The sequence below is a fragment of the Pelodiscus sinensis genome, chromosome 9 (genome assembly GCF_052426305.1).
Source record: "Pelodiscus sinensis isolate ZL-2025 chromosome 9, ASM5242630v1, whole genome shotgun sequence".
Taxonomy (NCBI): Eukaryota; Metazoa; Chordata; order Testudines; family Trionychidae; genus Pelodiscus; species Pelodiscus sinensis.
The window spans coordinates 68,105,047-68,128,304 of NC_143060.1; the positions used below are offsets into that span (position 1 = coordinate 68,105,047).

General features: G+C 44.9%; 1 protein-coding gene across 2 annotated transcripts in view; it reads right to left on the bottom strand.

Annotated features, from left to right (window-relative positions):
• ATF6 (activating transcription factor 6) overlaps positions 1–20,278 on the bottom strand; it is a 115,874-nt gene extending 95,596 nt beyond the window's left edge. The window contains exons 1-7 of one of the 2 annotated variants that reach the window (XM_075937104.2): positions 20,123–20,278; positions 19,719–19,789; positions 16,688–16,775; positions 15,611–15,702; positions 14,529–14,637; positions 13,198–13,407; positions 3,239–3,456 (exon numbers count right to left, since the gene is read on the bottom strand). In XM_075937104.2, the coding sequence (XP_075793219.1) occupies positions 3,239–3,456; positions 13,198–13,407; positions 14,529–14,637; positions 15,611–15,702; positions 16,688–16,775; positions 19,719–19,789; positions 20,123–20,177 (843 nt within the window). In that variant the 5' untranslated portion in view covers positions 20,178–20,278. The remainder of the gene's footprint in view (positions 1–3,238; positions 3,457–13,197; positions 13,408–14,528; positions 14,638–15,610; positions 15,703–16,687; positions 16,776–19,718; positions 19,790–20,122) is intronic. The other variant, XM_075937105.2, reaches the window with a different exon arrangement.
• Positions 20,279–23,258: the final 2,980 nt, after the last annotated feature.

Here is a 23,258-nt window from a genome sequence, read left to right on the forward strand (position 1 = left end):
AGACTTTTGATCTGGCCCACCCTGCTGGGACTGGAGGCACTGCAGCTTCAAACTGCTCAAAATGACTGGCTGCTCCAGGGGGGAGGGGGCAGAGGGAGACTTTGCAGGCTGCCATCTCCCCCAACCCAATATTGCAACTCATTGGCTGAAACACACACACCCTCCTCTGCACATAGTGCTGAGAAGGCACAGGGAGGGAGCAGCTTAAGAGGCAACTGGGCTCTCCAGTCTAGCAGAAAGGGTTGGGAAGAATCCAGAGACTGGAATCTGAAGTCAAACAAACTGGAAAAGCACATTTTTAAAAATCAGTCGGGGTACTGAAGAATTGGAACAGGTTGTGGTGGTTTTTAAATCAAGACTGGATGTTTCTCTAAAAGATCTTCTCTAGTTCACAAAAAGAGTTGTTTCAGGGCAGTCCCGTGGCCTGTGTTACACAGGAGGTCAGCTACTTCATCATGACCTTGGAATCTATTAATCGGGACCTAAGGCAGGAGAGCATCAAGGCATGGACCAAAATTCTGGCAGTCAGAACAGAGCACAGTGCAGTGCCAAGAGAATAGACTCAACACTGACTCTGAACTTTCTTCCTTTTGAGAGTTTAAATTAAGCTCTTAGGGCAATTTGAAAGTACTGATGCTTATTTCTAAAAACGTGTGGTGTATTTAATTGTGATTTGGCTCAGCCTATAAGGCTGATGTGTCTTAATACACAGAATCATTTCATCCAGATATGGGTGTGCTCTGCAGAAAGAATGCTTTGTAGTGGAAGGTTCACTCGTTCACTGAGAAATCCCCAAAGAGAAATTCCACAGTAGTAGCAAGGTTGCATTCACTTTTTCCAGAAGGCTGGAGCCAGTAAATAGTCTTACAGCTTTTAAAATATTACCTGGGGTTTTTAAAGAAGTTAAACGAAAATGGCTTTACCAGTGACAGGAAGAATGGGAAAATAATGTGTTTAAAATACAAAGATGGCTTCATAACAGAAACAAAAATGAATATTAGCAATAGTCTCTCTCTCTCTCTGCATGCCAGAAAAACTGAAGCCAGCCAGTAAGGATGGAATTATCCATACCAAAAAATAAGAGGCAGCGGGGAAGGGAAGACAGTCTCAGTGCTAGTGACCAGAGATCAACATACCAGAAAGTCACCCAGCACCTACCCACCCATTTACTAACATCTTTTCCCTGAAGAATAGTGATAGAGATGTAGCCGTGTTAGTCTGGTGTAGCTGAAACAAAATACAGGACTATGTAGCACTTTAAAGACTAACAAGATGGTTTATTAGATGATGATCTGGCCCACGAAAGCTCATCATCTAATAAACCATCTTGTTAGTCTTTAAAGTGCTACATAGTCTGTATTTTGTTTAATCTTTTCCCTGTTCACGATAAACAGTCAGCTATTCAGTAGAGCCAACTAGAGCAGCTTCACTGAAATTGACAAAACTACGCCCATTTGCGTCAATGGAACGTGTGGCCCAAAGTTCTATTTTCACATCCCATTCTGTTCAAGTTCAGTCACCGCATTTTCTCTCCAGCCTTTTTACATCACTATCTGTCCACTGTTCTAATTTCTTCAAGAACTAAGTTCTACCAAGCTGCCCTTCCCTGTTTTCTTCTGGAGGCTTGAAATGAATTCACTTTAAAAAACAAACACACACACAGTTGTTTCAGTTAGCTGACCTGCCCGTTTCTTTCTAAAGAAAGACAACTTTATCTAAGATCACTACACCAACATCCAGATTAAGGATGTAAAAGACTAGTCAACTATCGGATAAACATTTACTTATCGGATAGTATTCTGACTAGTCGATATTCCCCCCCCCCCCCCCGCTGCCTCTATAAGGGGTACTTCAAAGTGGCAGCACCCCAAGGCAGAATTACAAAGGGGCAACCGCTGCACAGCTGATCTGCAGATCTGCAGTGTGGCAGGCTGCCATTTTGAAACTGGCACCTCTGAGCATTTCAAAGGCTCATTGGAGCCCTGGGTCAGCTGGGGACTCCTCAGCTGATCCCGGGCTCTGCACAGCACTTCCCCAGAACCCGGGATCAGCTGGGGAGTAGCATGTCAGGAGAGTCAGCCGGGGAGTAGTGTAGCATGGAGCCCGAGGTCAGTGGGGGACTGAGTCCCCTGCTGACCCCTGGCTCCATGGCTTTGAAATGCACAAGAGCCTCTGCTGGGTACTCTTGTGCATTTCAAAGCATGCACACAGCATGCAGCCCAGAGTCAGCAGGACTTTTGGCTGGCCCCAGGCTGTACATGGAGTTCTGCATTCCTCCTTTGAAATGCAGGGCTCTTGTACATTTCAAAGGAGGAATGCAGAAGTAAGTGCCTGCCTATCGACCAGTCAATTAACTGCATTTTAATATCCTTAATCCAGACAGAACCTCAAGCTAAAATGTTGCCAAATGATGCCCAACTAGCTTGGCAGGACCTCGATACCAGAGCTGTCGGCTCAAAGCCACATTCCTTGCAGAGCCCCAGATTTAACACCGTTTATACTAGAGATGAAACAGTGAAACCTGTTTTTCAATACAGTATTTCCCCTTTTCCACCTATGCACAAATATAACCAGTAATTGCCTTTCCCCAATAATGTACCTTTTCTACATCTTGAAGTATAAGGGAACTAAACTGTGTTTGGCTAAAAATAATGTGAAGTAAAATTCTTTTAAAGACATTTCTTACCACCATTTCAGAATACTTGAATGATTTTTAAAAATCTAATTAATTTTCATAACAGCTGCTAATAGCTCTTTCACTTCATTCAGCATGCTATATTCAAAAACACAAGGCAGTTTCTAATAAGCTCCATGTCCTAACTTTCATGAATTAGCACAACAGTAACAGTCTAAGCCAAGTATTATTGAACAATGTTTTAATGTTAGCCAGAAGTTGCTTTCATTTGGCCGGCCAATAAAAATAATGAAGGTTTGGGGAGAGTTTGGGTTTGTTTTTTTTTAAATTTGAGTCTGGGAAATCCTATCTCCACAAAATATAGCATTCTGCTCTGATCATCCATAGTCATACAGAGATTGATCCCATCCAATGGGTTTTTCCACTACAGTTTCTCCACTACATGGAGAGCTAACAGCACCCCCATCAGAAGGGCTACATTGATCAGTACAGAGCTTACAATGGTGGCAATGATGCCAGACCCACACTCAGAAGGGGCCCTGGACAGCAGCTGAAGGGACATGTGGTTTCAAACCTAAATGATCATAAACAGCTGGAACTTACATCCATGCCTGTCGTTTGTGTGATGCCATGGAGGGGTTTAGCCAGTGCTATTTTTCCACTCACTAAACTGTTTCCTGCAGCTGATGCCAGTATGTTGACAGTGTGACTGGGAAGCTGTGTGGGCCCTCCAGTGACAGCTATGGTTGGCTGGGATGCAGGATGAACTCCAGGACTCTGAAGCTGCACCACAGTAGACTGAGAGAGCACCAGTGGCTGACCTAGAATGGAGACATAAAGACCATGGTAACTGAGTGTTCAGTGGGGGAGAAGAAATGTGTGTGAAATTACCAATTTGTGGGGTGTGATCTTGATGCGGAGATAAGGTGGGTTTCACTCCTGAAACCACTGCTCCCTTTGGATTGAGTTCTTAAGCATCAATATACTCTCAAACAAAACTCAGTTCAACAAAACAAGTCAGCAGGTTCTATATTGATTCTCTCAACTTCATACCTGTTTATAAACTAACACTCTTAAACTAGCTCTTCCATCTGCCACATCACAAAATTAATTTGAGATCAGACAATCCAGATGTACTTTTTCTGCCTCTTATGGTAATAACTGGTCATCAGATTTTGCCCTAAGAATTTAGCTAGCAGTTTTGCTGCTGATAGAACTCTATTCTGCTTTGTCTCCCACAACTGCTTGACCCCTCGAGGCTCACAAAAGTAAACACTTGTTGGTGTCACTACAACTGACACGTCATTAATTCTGTAACTAAAGTATAGCACTTTATAAATATTAACAACACTATTAAATAGTCTCTTTCCCCACCACATTTGTTATTCCTCAATAAGAGATATGGACACCAATTACAAACAGAGTAAGTGACTTCCCCAAGGATACCATAAGAAATCTGTTGCAAAGCCAGGAATAAAAAATAGTTGAATTAACTCTGGGAGAAAAGATTACTCACCATCAAACGCAGCTCTTCGAGAGTCATCTTTGCACAATCACACTCACAGAATTCAATGCAATCGCACTGAAATTATCTAGAACCTACTGCTCCACCAGGGCTTGTAGAAGCCCCACACAACGATTGGTGCTAGCCCTAAACACCTCAGCTCCCATCTAAGCACATGGAGGGAGCGCCGAAAAGGGGCACCCAAGCATTAGCTGCTTCAAGGAGTGTGGGGCACAGAGTCAGGTGGTTAAGAGAAGAATACTCAGTTATGTAAGTACGGGGATTCTGCAATGCATTACTGTTAGCATTTGGCACCACTTAAAGGTCCCTTTTACTAGTTGTGGTTATGTCGCTACATAAAATCTTTACTATTGTGTCTGATAACAAGGTAAGTCCCCGTCTCCTCAAGGACATGGTTCCAACTAAGCTGGTACTCAGCTACACAACACACTAGCACAGGCTGCCTTTGCTAGCTAAGACACAGGTATAAGTTAAGGCAGTAATGCAGAAATCTACAAGCCACAACATCTGTAGTATAAGAGCTTTGACAAGGCCTACGGCCCAAAAAGCGTAAGCAGCTGACCAGGAGTAACCCTAGACCAGGAGATACACAAGATGAAATGCTGTAATAAACAAGTATGAGAAGTGCAGACAGGTAATCACAAAATGACAATTAACTCAGGTAGGTTAAGTCTGGAGAAGCAGCAGATGTCAGACCATAAGAATGCCATGGCTTATTTGCTAATAAGCTCCTGTACCCCTACATTAGTAGGGTGAGGAAATACAAGCAAGGAAAAAGGGCTGAAGCCCCCACTCGACCTGCACTATGGGAGTCAGTGTAACAAAAGCTGTTTCCCAGCCTACATGCCCTGGGAGATGGCAGCACGACAATCTCAGGTGGGGATGATGACTGGCTTTTTCTGTAAGGCTTGGTGAGAGTATATCAATTCTCAGACATTCTGACCATATTCTATTATTTATCTACTTTGCTGGGCTGAAGTGTTTGTGATTTTGCCAACTGCACTAATACAAACCATTACAGAGACAGAACACCACTCCCAAATGTAAGCATCTCCTTTGTGCGCACCAGGGCCTCGTATTAACTGTAATATCTCTGGTTCTGGTCACAAAGCAGAACACTGCCAAACCACAGAATGCAAATTATTACAAGATCGGGCAACACTGCTTCATGCTATTGTCTTGGTCTCCAAAGCCTCAGCCTCCATTAAAAACGGATAAGGGGCAGTTTTCCAGCAGTTTTTTCAACCAATTTTAATCAATAGAAAAACTGATTTAATTCAAATAAATCCCTGCACCACTTGAAACACTGGAAGTGTGGAAACTTCAAACGACTGCGGAGATCGCCCAATGCTCTTGGCTAAGGAATATTCATCTAACATCCATAGATATTAAATGTATGCATCTTTGGAGCTGGAATATAATGTTCAGCTTGATAGGGAAGGTTACTAAGCTTCCTCCAGGAACTAAAATTGGTGGGGGAAAAGAAGGGAGGAAGAAGAAAGGGAAAGTTGGTATTTACTGCAGAGCCCAAGACCAAAGAAGAGTTCAAATTGGGTTCAAAAGACCAGGAGGCAAAGAAAGGGCACAGAGGAACAGCCCAAACTGCCTCAAAGTACCTTACTCTGATCCAAGAAATGGCAGGAGATTGTAAATCAAGAGGGCAAAACCCTGGAAGGTCATCTTGAGGAAGATGGACAACACATGATACGCTTCGCATATGTGTAGACTTACTATTTTAGGGTGTTCTCAGAATTGTTTCTTTCCTAAATAAATGTACCATGTCCTGTGAAATCTGCCTGATAAATGACAAAAAGGAGCTCTGCATCATTCAGTGCATGGGACGGATGCTGCTGAAATAACGACCAGCTATTCAGTAATTTGTTCTACTGCTTATGGCCACCAATTCGAACACTGCTCTGAAGACAGAACTATTCATTTTCTGAAGGATTTTTCTATGCTGATCACGACAGTACCTAAGCAGCTCACAAATACATCTCAGCATATCTGCAAATCAGACCCTAACTGTGTGGGTGCCTCACTTTCTGGCTGCCCAAATTAGTGACCACCGGAGAAAGAAGTGTGGTTTAAGTGCCCTGACTGATATTCCACATGAACCTTGGGACACAGGCAGCAACAGAATCCAATTTGTCTTGGCAGCTTTCAACCGCCTTTGCCCTGAGGCCATCCTTTCTCTTTATGCAATCCGCTGCCTCATTCACTAAACACCTCTAACTCCTACAACAAAGGAGGGAATGCTTGTACAGACAGCAGCCTCTTTCACTCCACAGACCTGATTCACATATAGGACATGTGGATCCTGTGCACTGAATGAGGCAGGGTTCTTAGTACTGACTGTGAGGTTATAAATGTGCCATCTTGGATACACACCAGGGGCCAAGTTAAAGCTGCATGACCAATTTTAATTTTGACATTTCCTACCATGAGTGCTTGCCTCTGCAACCTTATTTATGTGTTTTACTGTTGGTTTGTGGAATTTCTTTGCTTTTTTTAAAAAAAAGCAAACTGGAAAAAACAAAAATGCCATTAGGTGGCATCATCCTGACAGGTGACTCTGCAGCTGCGTTAATTTTGATAGAATAAGTGGGCCCAGATCACCATGCAAATCTCTGCCTCTTGAACTAATAGAATAAATTATCACAATAGTACATTCATTGACCCTCCGTGGCAAAAAAAAAAGGGGGGGAGGGCACCAAAGAGAAGAGCTACAAAAGCATTCTCAAAGGCCTGAAGAATGTGTCACTAGTCTGGTGAAAAGCAGGCTTCAGTGTCGTTGGCACTTGGTCTCTGATAAGCACATACAAATGGAGTCTAGAGACCATCCGGGAGAAGAATGGAGACTCCTTCAAGTGGACGGTGAAAAGAACAAACTGCAGACAAGTGCACGCAAATGGATGTTAAAAATAACTTCGTTCTTGAGATGAGTAAATTAGCACGAGTGCTGCATAAACTGTTGTTAGCTGCCCATAAGTCAATCTTTTTTCCACTTCAGTGTAATGCTTGAGAATGGCATGTTTTCTGGAGAGCCCACATTTCAGTAAAGCAGGACAATTCATCTCACAGCACCAACAGCCAGATGAAGAGACCTAGGGTTGGGTTGTAATGTCTTATGACCAGAGATTTTGTGAAGAAGTTGACAGGTCTGCTCTGCATACCAGAAACATCTGATCCACGCTCAGGCTATCAGGATCTCACAGGCACTGTCTGGTCCCATTTTCCTGAGCAGCCAAAAGACCAGTTGGATCAACTTGTACTGGAGCTGCATGTTTGACTCTCACAGAAAGGAGTCTATTAAGGTCCTCTTGTCATCCCTCACCAAGAGCAACGCAGGGGACACAGAGTCGGTCCTGGCAGCAAAGTCATCTATAAAAGGGGAGGACCCAACTTGCTAAATAAGAGTCTGACCTCACAGGCTGTTTTAGAAAGCATTCATGCTTTCTCTAAGTCTCCAGGAGATCTTATCTGCCAAATCACCCTCCCTTGCTAGATGAATACCAGATATGTTGTGTTTCATGCACAAGCACGTCGACTTGCCACTTCCTTGCACATGGCCTGGGAACAAGCACTTCCTTGATTATGAGAATACAGGAAGTCCCCAACTTACAAATGGGTTGAGTTCCAAAAGTTTGTTTGTAAGTCGGTTGTTTGGCCCTTGGAATGTATTCTCCCATAGAAACGACATGTGGCAGTTGGATTCCCAGGCTAGCTCACAAAAGCCTATTTAACCCATAATGTAGCTGAAATACTGTACATTTACAATGTAAAATAGAAAAAAAAATCACTTTTTATTTAACCTTGAATGATAGTGCTTGAGGAAAGACAGGTTTAATTAGAGGAAGAGTTAGGTGGAAATTCTGAAGGGGACTTCTTGGCATCCCCCTGTTGTGGGCTCTGCTCTGGCTTCTACAGTCAGGCCTGTTCCACAACTACCCTCCTTCCTTCAAGGCTGGACCCCGCCCCCTTCAACAGGAGGCAGCAAGCACAAGCTGGAGGACTTTGGAGGAGAGAAGCGGTTGTTTCCCCTTTAAATGCTGCATCTCTTCAGCCACTGGCTGCACGACAGCTCCCCAGCTCTTGTGGCCAGCCCTTACGCTGCTCACCTAGACTTTTGCCTGCTCCTTTATGGCAGTAGGTGAGCTTTTGTTTTATGTGTGTATGTCTGTAAGTCGGAGAGTGACTGTCCAGAACTATGGTGTTGTCCATAAGCACCCGCTCTACTTTTCCTTTAAGCTGAACTACGATGGATTTCTGGGCCCAAGGGATGGTTCACAATTCTAGCAGATTGGTTCCTCATTGACTCCAAAGTCACTGGCAGTGCATGACAGACAACTTGGATGCATCTGGATGGTTTTTTGCTGAGGGAGCTGGAGGAATGCAGGGGATTGGTCAAACTGTACTCTATGAGGCTTCACCAACTTAGCTGCTTTGGCTCTTCAGAGAGCTGGCTGTCCACACTGAATCATTACTTCAGGGTCTCACAACTGTGGCTTGAGACAGGTCTGGGTAGAATGAAGACTAGGCAGCTGTATCTATCTACAAAGTACTTCTCTAAATCAAAGAGATTGGGAATATGCATCCATCTTGGGAAAAGTCCTAGGGCAGGAAGTGCTTAATTTAAAATCCTAAAAGGGCTTTACACCAAGATAAAACTAAAAACGGACAAAATCACTTAAGTTAGAAAAGCTCTAAAATGTCTAAGTCCTCTCAACTCAAGATATGTCTATGCTCCAATTAGAGATGTGACTGCAGCCCAGGCTGACATACCAGTAGTAGCTTGAATCTAGCTAGCATGACTAAAATAGCGTAGATGCAGTAACACGAGCTTCAGAGTGTACTTGCACTAAACCTGTGCCACACTGTGGGCTTCTATTTTTACTTGTGCTAGCTAGATTAAAGCTTGTGAAGGTAAGCCAGCCCATACGACCATCACACCCCCGACTGCATAAAAATCTTAAGGGATACAAAAAGCAGCAGCGCAGGGGGGCAGGTGGCTCCCAGGGAGCCAGTGTGCTCCCTGCACATACTGGGAGCCTGAATGTAACCAGGCAACCAGGCTCATTGGTTAGCCTTGCATATGGCTACACTTTCACATTCCTATCCCAAATCTGTAGGAAAGTCACTTTGATGGCAGAACTATGTTGTCTGCTGTTATATGAGTGCACTGATCAGTACTCAGCATAGTTCATATGCCTCTGGGTAAAGGCCTGGAGCCAGAATTCGTCATGTTTGTTAACCAGTTGGGAAACCATATGAACATAAGATGGAGCAGAACAGTGTTTCTCAAACTGTGCTCCGTGGAGCCCCAGGGCTCCGCGAGACCTCTCCAGGAGCATGGCAAGGTTGACAAACTGGAAACATCAATAGGAATAACACATACAATCAATCAGTGGACCGCTGGGACTCCGCATAAGTGTTGACGCATGTAAAGGGCTCCAGAGCCCAAAAACTTTGAGAACCGCTGGAGTAGAAAAACAATAGCGATTATAAAGAAGTCTCACATGATCATAATGCAGGACAATGTAGCACTTTAAAGACTAACAAGATGGTTTATTAGATGATGAGCTTTCGTGGGCCAGACCCACTTCCTCAGATCAAATAGTGGAAGAAAGTAGTCACAACCATATATACCAAAGGATACAATTAAAAAAAATGAACAAATATGAAAAGGACAAATCACATTGCAGAACAGGAGGGGGATGCAGGGGGGGGGGGGAAATGTGTTTCCTAGACAAGTCTGGATAAACTAGTTCCCCAAAGACAACAAAGATGGGCTGATGCCTCTAGCCAGGTGTCATCCAAGTCAATCACTAGGCCGGGATGGCCAACCCGTTACAGTGCAAAGGTCCAGGGGGAAAAGTTGTCGACTGCCCCTTTAAAAGAAGCCCCCAGCTGCGCTTTTGGTAGAGCAAGGAAAAAAAGGCCTGCCCCTTTAAGAAATGCATTTAGAGTCTTTTGGGCCACATCAGGCTCCCGCCGTCCAACACCATCTTGAAGACGCCATTTTTAATGGCCATGCCGGACAGCTCCCCTGCACCAGCAAGCACAGGGAGGCAGGGGCTGTTTTCAGGGGCACATGGGCAGCTTCACGAGCTGCGGGGGGCGGCTTTGCAAGCCGCACCTGGGAGGTGGGGGGAGAAGAGCCACATGCTGCTCAAGAGCCGCGGGTTGGCCACAACTGCATTAGGCTAAGTTTATGTCACAGATAAACTTGGGGCTACAGGACTGGAGCTGGCAGCCAAGCAAGACAACCTCGTCAGGTTACCCCTGCAGGGGTCCCACAACTACTAGCCAGCACTGTGGTGGGGGAAACCATGGAGCTGCAGCAGCAAGTCACAGACAGGTCACAGTTCTTATTTTTTTGTTTATTGCCTGAGACCTGTCAATGGCTTACTAAAAAATAGCCATGACAAAATCTTAGCCTTAGCAATCACCAGTCAAGTGACCATTTCATTGGCAAGGAATGGGGACAGTAACAGACAGATCTGCATCTTCACAAAGAGCATGAAACCTGTTTCACTGCAAGACTCCTTGTGTCTGTCCTCGAAGCAGGAATAAACTTTATCTGAGATAACCCTCAAGAAAATGCATTTCCAAGGGGCCTGGACCTTAAGAGCGAGAGGGGAAAACATCCCGATGTCTCTCTTTCAACATAAGGCAACAAAAGAAACAGCCTTTGGACGCAGATCCTGGCGACAAGGTTGGTCAACAATGGTTCTACAAATATATGCTAAGGATTTCACCTTGAACCAAGTCTAGTCCGCCAAATTTTAGTACTAGGAAGCATCTCATCTTCATTTCTTGTTACCGTTTCTGACTTTAACAACTTGTACCCACTTAAAACCCATCTCTTTGTAGTTTAACATGTTTTATTGTTTAATCAAAACGAATCCACTGATGTGTTTAAATGGAATTACCCACACAATGCAGCTTAAAGTGGCAAACAGTTAGATATCGATCCCCTTAGAAGGGCAATGGATTTAAGAGAGCTGAAATGAAGGCAGGGGACTGGACTCGATGACCTCTCGAGGTCCCTTCCAGTCCTAGTATTCTTTGATACTAAATGGACAGGAGAGGGGATGGACTGTGCAGAACACAAGTATTGGGATGTGGAAGTGCATTGAGTTACCCTGGAAGCGTTAACCAAGGTTGGGGGAAACTAGAGAGTGACTGGAATGTGCTGGAAGGCTGCAGCTACAGACAGACACTCAAGTGGGACCTGCATTCAGTTAGACTATTTATGAGGAGCCCACCGTTTAGAAGCTACAGCAACAAGCCATTGTGAGGCATCTCAGATTGCAGGGCAAGAGTGACAGCTTCTCACTTGCCTGGAATGCACTCCTGAATGTCCTATCCCTTTCTCTCCCCCCACCCCCAGCTCCCTGCCACCCTCACAATCTATTGTGTCATTCACTTCTGAGGTGTAGACTCATCCCTCCAACTGGCCCATGAGTCCATCTTCAATTGCCCTCTTGTTCAGTTTTCAAGCAAGTTATTCTCAGGCACTATCTGGAATAAGATGATGCAAAGATCTCTTTCTGTACAAGTAGAAATGTGACAGCCGTGGAAAGGAGTGCTGCTTGGCCCTTATGAACCTACGGTCATATTCCCCCTTCCCTTGCATAGCGGTCAGGAGTAGGCCTTAAGTAGAAAATATTACTGGGGAGGCAAGGCTCTAAACCCAGCTAGAAAGTGAACATTTAGTTCAGGCAGTCTGATAAATCTAGGCAAATGATATTTGACCAAAAACCTTTCTGCCAGTCTCTCTGGCTTTAGCCTAACTCCTAGTGGAAAGCATTCAATAGTGAAGACCGTTTCTTGGATCTCTACCAAAGCATTTGCATACACACAAATCAAGTTTTCACATTTCCTGCTTTTTGCTGTGTTCAAAGCATTTTTAGTTCAAACAGCAGCTGAACTGTAAGTATCTGTCACCATCTGCTGGTCAAAATATGCAATTACATGAGATTCAAAGAAACAGCCACCATCCCACACAATGCCTTTCCGAATTTGCACGGTAAAATACAGCTCATTGCTCATCAGTGAAGACCGAGCCCACTTTAGCAAATAACAGAGAGAGTATGGCAGCCAAACCCAAGACGGCAGAGTTTAGGGCAGGGGTCTCATTTGGGTCCCACACAGTTCCACTATCTGGCCTGCAGGCAGCACACGAGTCTCTGCAGAACTGGGGGAGGGGGTCTGTACCCTTCCCCCATGCCTAGCCATGATCCGTTCACACCCCTGCTCTGCCTTCCTGTCCCTCAAGACCCCACCCCTGAGGGGGACAGCCTCAGGGATTACTTTTTGGGGGGCCTGGCACAGGGCAGCAGCAGGGGTCGGGCTCTCCCACTCACCAGTGGCGGAAGAAACACAGCAGCCTCTGCTCCACTGCCATCTCCCAGGCCAGCCCAGTCACTCCATTTTACTGCAGTAACCGCTGCTGAGGTGAGTGTAGGGGACCCAACCCCTGCTGCCAACCCCAACCCACCTAGGACCCCATGGACTAACCTGATTATGGGGGACTGTCCCATCCACAGGATGGCTGGGGCAGCTGCCACAGGGCCCCCCCAAAGCTAGGGTTCCAAGGCAGTTGTCCTGAACCATCCCATGGTCGGGATGGCTCTGCACACACCTCCCCTAGGCCACAGGGACTTGCTGACAGTGGCACAGAGCTAGCAGCCGGACATGACTCTAGTCCCACTGCGCTACCAGTCCCGTGCTGGGAGTCAGCAGCCTTGAGCAGGGCTGGAAGTGGCAGCTGGAGAAGGGGGGTGGGGGGGGATTGCCAGCTCAAATGCATTGGAAGTGAGCAGCTCAGTGCAGGACCAGGAGCAGCTCCCTGGGGCTGGAGCAACCCTCTGCATGTGATTAACCCTGGTTAACTGTTACCCAGTAAGCAGCATCCATTAAGGTTAACCACTTACGCGTTCACATCCTTACACATAATGTGGCATTTTCCCTGTGTGTCTTGGAAGATAAAAGAACCCCTCTCAACCCTGCCCCACCACAACTAGTCATGTACCTTTAGCAGGAGCCGACTGGATACTAACAACTGGCTGTTGCTTCGGCAGTGGCAAAAGTGTTGGAAGAGCCTGAATAATGATGGCTTTGGCCTGAATGCCAAGGCTTGCTTGAGCTTCAGGTACTGCAGGCAGCAAGAGAGGCTTGGGTTGAATGGAAGGTTTGGACGTTGTCTGACTTGATCTTTTTGGAGTCCTCACAGGGCTGTTTGCTGGGGAAAGAACAAAGTGGAGTTGAACCATAAGCTCTAAGAGCAAGAAATTTATACTGCTCTGGGTGAGGTTTATTGAAATCTTTATCCATCTACTTATTAAAATCAGCCTCATACAGAAATGGACTTATCTATCAGAAACAAAATCCAGCCATTTCCCCCCAAAAGGCATTGCCTCATCTTTGATCCCATCAAAGAGACTGTCCAACATGGGTTTTTTTCCTTCTAAAGCTCTCTCCAGCTAAAGGAAAAGGGAGTAAGGGATATTAAAACAAAAACCTCACAAAACACTTTACATTTCAAATACTTTAACCGTTTATTTGTCTTCTCTTTAATAAAAGGTCAAAGGTCTTTCAATAGTGTTTGCCACAGTACTATGCATGCTGCGCTCTCTGGATATATAAGCACAGTCATACTGGGCCAGAACAATATTCCAACTAATCCAATGGCCTGTCTCCTGACAATGCTTCACAGGGGTCAACAAGGACAGAGCAATTTAAGTGACTCATATCCTGCCATCCAGTTCCAGCATCTGCCAGTCAAAGATTTAGAAACAGGCAGAGCATCAGGTTGCCACCCTGCTCGTCTTAGCTAACAGCCACTGATGGACCTATTCTCCATCAATTCTCTCTCTTTTTGGAACCCACACTTCTGGCCTTCTCCTGGCAACTAGTTCCAGGGTGGCTGTTCGTGTGAAATACTTCATTATGTTTGTTTTCAACCTGCAGCCAATCAATCTCCTCAGGATTCCCCTGGCTCTTGTGCTATATGAAGGAGTAAATAGCACTTTAATTCATTTTCGCCACATCACTCCTCAATTTATAGACCTCTATCATATCCCCCTCCGTCATCTATTTTTAAGCTTAACAGTCCCATTCTTTGTAGTCTCTCCTCAGAAGGATGCTGCTCCATGCTCCTATTTATTTCTGTTGCCTTCCTCTGTATTTTTTAAAATTCTAATATATCCTTTTGAAATGGGGTGACCAGAAAGCTGTCCACAATGACTCTGAATCTTGTTTAACATTGGAGAGTGACTTGGTTATGGTAACTCCTTTACCTCATATATTCTATCTAGTACAACAGGCAACACCACATGGTCTAAGCAAGCAGATCACTCTTACCAGACTGTATAGCACAGGAAGGGTTTTTTCTCTCTCTCTGACTTCCAGATCTCTTGCTGTACAGAGAGAGAGGAGACATCTGGGAGTTGGAGCTAAAGTCCAAGTCTTCCTGTTGACAAAGAATATAAAAAATAAAGGACAAATCCTTCTCAGAATACAAGAATGTGCTTACAAAAGCACTCAGAGGTGGTCAGGACAGACTCTGCTACTAACCACAATTCTAATATTACACTCTTCCTCTGTTAAATGTCAGCGTACAAAGGGCAAGTCAAGATCTAGTCTCATTATGCTAGGGGTTCTGGATACACAAGATACTCCTGAGGATTCTGAAGACTAAAACCAACAAGGAATGAAAGAGTGCAGCAAAGAGACCTGCCCAAGTTTCCCAGCTTCTTGAAGACCAGAAACAAATTCTCTGGAGTCCTAGTCCAAGGCTACTGGACCACATCCAAGTACAGATTTCCAAGTGGGCCCCTGTGACTTCAATGGGGGATGACCCTCTACAACACACTGAAGTACAGAGCTCCCATGTAGAGAGAGCAAAACAGAGCAGTCAGAGTGATAATCTACAGTTCAAAAGACCAGTGTGTCCATCTCACAGGATTTAGTGTCCATGAAGACATAGAATATCAAACTTATATTTGAAACAAAGTTTATCTGAAAACTTGTTTCTCATTACCAAAGAAACCAAATCATATTGGATAGCTGTTTTAAAGGACCAAAGACAATTTTTTTTAAAACCTATTCTCTAACATCCTCTAGGGCTTTCAAATGAGACACACACTAACACAGCATGCAGCCAACATGCTTTGTTGGTAAAGCTAAGATTTAATCATGGGTATTTTCATTAAGAGTCAAAAACAGGTCATGGAGAGTAAACAAAAATTTTCAGCCTGTGCCCTGTTCATGACTTCTACTTTAAATACTGCAGACTAAATCTTGCTGCTCTGGAGGGGAGGCTCTGGGATGCTGCTACTACAGCAGAATTTAAGCTGGGACTGTTCCTTTCATGTAGATAATACAAAAGTCAGTTCATGCAACATAACTGTATACACCTGATGCACCAGATCTTTACTACTTACAGGCACATGCTGCACCGAAGAATCTGATAACGGTGAAGGGACTGAAGAGACTGAAGTAGCTGGTGACTGAGGCTCTTCCTTCAAGTTTTCATCTGCAAGAGAGCAGTAAGTAGGTTTTCACACTATGCAAACTTCTAACAGTAGTTGAGCTCATACAGGAAACATACTGTTCAATTCCCATCTGTCAACTTTTGGAGTAAACCACACAAGTTAACACAGTAAGGCTACAGAAACTTAGCAATCTGAGACTTGTAGGGAAAGACACAACAGTACCATGTCTCATGCCAGGAACATAATGAAGCGATCCCTTTAAATCAGCAACGAGGAACCTGAAGGTTCTATCTGGCGGGGGGTGGGGGGAAAGGGAAGTGGCTTGGTGCACTGCCATTCTCCCTTATCCCCTGCTAGGGGAAAGGCAGCACAGGGAAGCTCTGTCCCCACACTTGCTTGCAGGCTCTATGCCTGTTGCTCCCACTGGCCAGGAATTGAGGATAATGGGAGTGTCAGGGGCCATTACCAACAATCGCAGGGTGGTGCCAGGTAGATGCTCCAATCCCCTCCCACCCAGACTCTGCTCCTGCACCCTACCTCCCCTCCACACCCTTCACCCCAGTCCTGCACTGTACCTCCAGCCTAGACCCCACACCCCTATTCTGCTCCCTAACGGCCCCCTCCTGCACACAGATCCCCTCATTTTTGGTCTCACCCCAGAGCCTGAAGGTTCACAAAATCTACTGGCCTCAGGCCCCCCCAAAAGAGTTAATTTGGTCCTGCGGGTAAGCCCTGAGCCTCAGTGCCCCCACACTCCCACCATGAGGCTAGAGCTCTTTTTTCCCTTCTTGTTTGTTGGCCAAGTCAGTGAGGTTTTCTTATTTTAATTACTTCTCACATGTGTGAGATGCTCTCCCCCCCCACCCCACTGATTTTTCTGTGGATCAGTGACCCCCCCCAACCCAGGTTTCCCCACCCCCACTGTAAACAAAAAAAGCCTATGCCAGCAAGTAGGACCAGTGAAGTCTCTATCCACAGTAGGTACTCTAAGAAAATCATAGCTGAAACATTTGGCATGTAATTTACCCAAATAGGTATGTCTTGCCACATCCCAAAGGTCTGAATCCCAAGACATCAAGTCCAAATCAAAGTCGAGGTTATCAAGACTGTTTTCCTGTAGGTGATAGTTTAGCAAAAGTAAGTTAGAAATGCAAAACAGAAAGTTTTATGTATTGCAGCCATCAGGAACTACAGCTCTTAAGAAGATGAAAGGATTCATTCTCCTCCATTTGCATGTTTCAGATAGCCTTGCTACTCCATAAATATATACACATGAGATGCCCTGAAAGAGGAGATCTCAGCCTGCACAAAACAGGGTTTCCAACTAATCAGACTTGAGCTGGGGAGTTATTTGTGGCTTTAGTTCAAACTAAGACTGACCTGAGTACCAAGTAGTAAGAATAATTACAACAATTATTTGTACTCCAGTAGCATCTTATTAGTAATTATTTGTATTGCTGTAATATCTAGGGGGTGAAAGCACTGTACTCAGCACTGCACAAACACACAACAAATAATTATTTTTGGAAGTTGTCACTTTAGTGGGATGTATTTTATTTCTTGGCTTTAGAGTAAACTGATGTCTTCAAAGGTTCCATGGGAAGCAAGACTAAGAGGAAAAACTGAAGAGAATTGGCAGGTTTTTTTTTAAAGGGACATTATTAAGGGCTCAAAAGCAAACTATTTCACTATGTAGGAAAGATAGAAAGTATGGCAGGAGACCACCTTGGATCAACCAAGAGATCTTATATGATCTAAAAATAAAAAAAGGAGTCTAAGAAGTGGAAACTAGGTCAAATTACAAAGGATGAAGATAAGCAAACACCACAGATACGTAGGGGCAAAATTAGAAAGGCAAAGGCACAAAATGAGCTAAATCTAGCTAGTGGCATAAAGGGTAACAAGAAGATGTTCTACAAAAATATTAGGAACAAGAGGAAAACCAAGGACAGGGTAGGTCCATTGCTCAGTGAAGAGGGAGAAACAATAACAGGAAACTTGAAACTGGCAGGTGCTTAATGACTTCTTTGTTTCTATTTTCATCAAAAAGATGGATGGTGACGGGATGCAAATGGGTAGGTTTGCAAAAACAGAGCGATACTGCTGCAAAAACAGCAAACGTGATTCTGGGATGAATTAACAGGTGTGTGGTATGCAAGACAAGAAGTTATTCTTTTGCAAAACTCTGTGCTGATTAGACCTCAGTCGGAGTAGTGTGTCCAGTTCTGGGCACCACATTTTAAGAAAGATATGGAGAAATTGCAGAAGGTCCAGAGAAGAGCAATACAAATGATTCAAGGTCTAGAGACCATGAGCTATGAGGGAAGGCTGAAGGAATTGGGCTTGTTTAGCTTGGAAAAGAGAAGACTGAGAGGGGACATGATAGCAGTTTTTAAGTACCTAAAACTGTGTTACAAGGAAGAGAGAAAAATTGTTCTCCTTGGCCTCTGAGGATAGGACAAGCAGCACTGAGCTTAAATTGCAGCAAGGATGGTTTAGGTTGGACATTAGGAAAAACTTCCTGTCAGGGTGGTTAAACACTGGAATAAATTGTCTAGGTTGCTTGTGGCATTTCCATCACTGGAGATATTTAAGAGCAGCTTAGACAGACACCTCTCAGGCATGGTCTAGACCAGGGCCATTCAACACACAGCTCTTTTGTTTGCGGCCCACAGTTTGGTTTGGGTTTACACGGAGCTCAACATGCAGGCCATGGGTGGGATCCTTTCAACATGGCCTCCACTGGGAACACACGTCACAACAACGAGGCTTCTCCCAGGCTGAATGAGCACTGAAAGATGCAAGCGGGCAGACTGGCTTTGTATTCATGCCCATCAGTGTGAAAGAAGATATTTGCATGTATATGCAACCACACTTAAATTGCGGCCCTCAGCATATCCTGTACCATTGTGGCCCCCGGGGCTTCCAAAGTTGAGTAATCTTGATCTAGACCATGGGTTCCCAAACTGGGGGGTGTGAAGAAATTCCGGGGCAGGGGGGGGGGGTGAGGTGACCCAGACACACACCCACACCCACACCCGTCAATTCCACCCCAAGTTTTGCTGCTATTTTTTGGGGAGGAGGGGCATGAGGGTTTCTCAAAAATCAAAAAGGGGAGGCGTGATGCCAAAAAGTTTGGGAACTACTGATCTAGACAGTGTTTGGTCCTGCCGTGAGGGCAGGGGGACCTGTCTCGATGACCTCTCTAGGTCTCTTCCAATTTTATGAATTCTAACAAAGTCTCTCCACCTCCCTTTCCAAATAGAGGAAGATTAAATCAGTTCAGATGCTCTGAGGCTGTACATTAAGTTATAAGAGAATCTTTTGTTGACAAGCTTCTGTCTCCTTACTCAAATTGGGAGTACAACTCCCAATAAGTATCAAACTAGCATTTAAACCATCCCTCATTTCCAGCAGGATTTTGTGGGGATCATGAATTGCCCCAAGGTATTAGGTTCACTTTGACAAGACTTAACCAAACCCTGAGAATCCTGAATGGATGACAACTCCAGGACAATATAGAAATAGCAGTGTGGAAACGGTCAGTGCTCTCTCATAAAAATTTGACACTTTACACCTAGGTCTAAACAAAGACATTAATTATTTTACCCATTACAAAGATAGCTTCCCCAATTATCACCTCTAATATCATTAGCTCACAGACATTTACCTCCCCCCTTCATCTCCCTTCTGTTCTGATATTTGATTTTTCCTTTTCATGTGTGTTCATTTTTTTGACTGTATCCTTTGGTTTTTTTGACTGTATCCTTTGGTATATATGGCCATACCAATTTTCTTCCACTATTTGATCTGAGGAAGTGGGTCTGGCCCACGAAAGCTCATCACCTAATAAACCATCTTGTTAGTCTTTAAAGTGCTGCATAGTCCTGCATTTTGATTCTGCAGCACAGTGTGAGACTTCTAACGTCTGAGTGCGTCACTTAGCAAAATTAACAGAGAGTTTTGTATTTGAAAAGGGCTGTTGCCTCTGCTCCGCTCCTGGGGCTTTGCTTAGGCAAATTATGACACAAGCAAGCGCACATCCAAAGCTACTTACATGAATCTCATTCTCCACGTCCAACTCAGCTGCGTCAGCCAGGTCACCGAGCTCAGCGAAGAGGGCGGACTCTAGAGGAAACAGAGCAAGTGGTGCGCCCCAACTCGCCGAGAGGTAGCGAGGGGCGCTTCAAAGGAGCCGCCAGGGGCCGCGACAGGCCGCTCAGGGTGGCAGGGCCAGTACGCGCGGGGAAGCTGAGCGGCCTGCAGCGCCCCGCCGCTTAGCTGCAGGGCAGGGGCAGGGGCAGGGGCAGGGCCCGGGCCCGGGCCCGCCCCCCCCGGGAGGAGGCTCCGCGGAGCGCCACCGACATCCCTGACCGGCGCTGCCCGCCAGCCACGGGGGAGCGGCGCCTCGGCGCAGCCGCTAAGGACACAAGGCCCGCTCGGGCCAGGAGCCCGGCTCACCCCAGTCGGGTCCCACCGGCTCCGCGGCGCCCCGCTCAGCCTCGCCCGCCGCCATCTCCCTTCCGGGTCCCAGCCGAAACACACGTCACCCAGCGAGGCCGCGCCTGCGCAACACGCCGCGCTGCTACGGTGGCCGACAGAGACACGAGAGCCGCCAGACCTAGCGCGCGGCAGGCCCCAGCTGGCTGTTGAGGGCGGGCCTTGCTGCACGTGGCCAATGGGGCGGAGCCGCAGCGAGTCCCGCCCCCCCAAACGAGCAGCGCTCGCGGCGGGCCCCCCTGCGTAGTGGGCTAGCTCAACGGGGAGGGGACGGTGCCCGCGTACCGGCTGCAGCCCGGGCCCAGCGCCCTGCCAGGTGCAGCAGCTTCTAGGTGAGGCCGCGGGCGGGGGGATGGCTCGGCCCCTGCCGCTGTCCATGGCACCGCCCTGATCCCCACCTGGCGGGCCCCCCCCCGCAGCCCCGCGCGCCCAGTGCCTCAGGCAGCAGCAGTGTGGCCAGCGCAGAGAGCCGGGCCAAGGGTCCGGTACCGCACCAGGCCTGTAGACACGGTAAGAGCTAAGCCCTACACACAGAACACTAACCCTCCACTGTTACATCCTTGTGCATCTTCACAGCGGCCTCGGGCCCGCAGCCAGCAGCGGCCTTAAACATTTCTCTAAAACGTTCAAATTGTATTAACTCCGTGAGACCAGCCCTCGGCCCGTTAACTGTGCGGTGTCCTCCAGACTCCTACCGTGCTCGCTCCCCTTCCCCACTCCTGCTGCCAGTTTAATGCACTTTTCACCCCAAGCTATTAAAAGAGCTAAGACTGTGTTTCGAGTTCACTTAATTTTGGAATAAACGCCGCTGAAGACAAGCTAGAATGCCGTTCCTCTGTGAAAGCTGAGTTAAACTGAAGTAAAATAGCGAACAGACTTGTGGCGTTATCGTTCTGGTTTGTGACTAGGATGTTCCAAAATAAGTGGCCTGTATTATGTAATTTATAATAAGAAATTGACACTTCTTTAAAGACGCAAGAGCTGCTTCTTTAGGCTGGACAGGCTAGAGCCATTAATTCATTTTATGACACTAAATGTAGTTGTACCATGTTTATGATAAGATTTAATTGTAACTTACTTTTAAATGAGAATTTAGTATTTTACTGATTTAAAAAAAAACAATAAAATACAAATAATTTTGTATTTTTTATAAAAATAATAGATTTTTATCCAACCTGCCTCTAACATTTTCAGTCTGAGTGGGTTGAATTTTGGACACCAATATTTAGATTTATGTTCATGTGTACCACCAACACAAAGAACTTAGATATGAATGGCTTATCAAAATATATTTAAGTATGGAAGAAAAATATTAAAATAAGTGATCATTAATAGGAGCAATGCTGAAAATGTTTATTTAATATGAAATCAAATAAAAAGAAAATGAACACTACCCATTGAGTACATATATTTTATCATCTTTTCTAACAACTCAAGCTAGTAAATACACCAAAATGGGGCATACCGAAAACAGTTATATAAATAAATCAAAGACATGGATGGTAATTTAAAAGCATAAAAAATATGGGCCACAGTCCCAATTTAACAACCTACACCCATAGAACAGTACATTACAATTTCTACTAAAGCTGCTTTAAAAAAATGAAGTAGACTTTTGCAATTCACAAAATTATCCCTCTTGCATGCATATTATCCATGCATAAGCTGAGCTTTAAGATGCTAAACAAATCTGAGTCAACTAGAAATAGTCATGCTCTCCTTGCAAATATTTACACTTTACTGACACTAGAAAAGAGGGAATAAGGCATTCATTCAGGTTTATACAGTTTCTCTGGGATGTCAAGTCTTAATTTGATTACTAATGCACATAGAGAAGTAAAATAAGTAATAAAGCAACACAGACAACATAGAATGTCAAAAACAACTGGCAACACAAACAAAAGGGAAGTAAAACATTGGGTAGTAAAACATGAAACTCAGGTCATCTGAAGAAGTGGGCTGTGCCCTCAAAAGCTCAAGATACGCTCTAGGCTGCATTTCTGTCTACATGTTTTGTTAGTCTATAAAGTGCTACCAGGCCATTTGTTGTTTTTATTGGGTAGTTGGTTATGGATATTTTAAATGAATGTTTAGGACCCATGCTATGCAAGTGAAACAGAGACTTAAATAAAAACAGATAAAAATTCTCCTGGTTTGAAATTTTCACATTGGGTGTGTCACTAACTCAGAGTAGAAATCCCAAAACACATTAACACACTGCTTCAGAGTTTGTAGACAGATCCATGCTTCAAAGAGCTTGCAAATTAAGTGCTCATCCTACAAAACAAATCCCAGTGCTTGCCAGTTCTGAATATATCCATTCACAACTATGCCAGATAGTGAAGATTTAGCCTTAATGTCAATACTCCTTCCCAAACAAATTCTAAAACATAATGGAAATCACTTGTCTGGAATCCAACTCTATTTAAAAGGCCAAACAAATAAACAAGATCCATGGTAAAGTTCTTCCAGTTTTAACAATTTGTCATATTTTAATTAGTAATACAGGATATACAAAAATAAGATAGACTTTCCAGACATCTACAATACTCCAAAAGATTCTGTTAAGAGAATCTTTTTCTGATCTTAAGCTGTTAACACCTATTTAAACTTTATCATGCAAATGTCATGAGCTAAGCATATCCCTAAGATTTTGCTCCAGCATTCATTCACTAAAGTATGAATCCTTATCTACAAAAGCAGCCTAAATGCTTTATGGTAGGAAAACACCAATACAAGTGAAGACGGATCCTGCATTAAGATCTGCTAGTGCAGAATCTCTCAGCTCTCTTTACTTCTCTGCTCTGGATCCGTCTCCCACCAAAACAAAACTAAATTTTAGCCCAGTCTTTTGAACATCTCCAGGCAAATGGCCTCCTGTAAACTCAACATGGCTAAAAACAAGTTGGCTACGTCTACACTGGCCCCTTTTCCGGAAGGGGCATGTTAATTTCAGCTATCGTAGTAGGGAAATCCGCGGGGGATTTAAATAAAAATGTCCGCCACTTTTTTCCGGCTTTTAGAAAAGCCGGAAAAGAGCGTCTACACTGGCCCCGATCCTCCGGAAAAAGCGCCCTTTTCCGGAGGCTCTTATTCC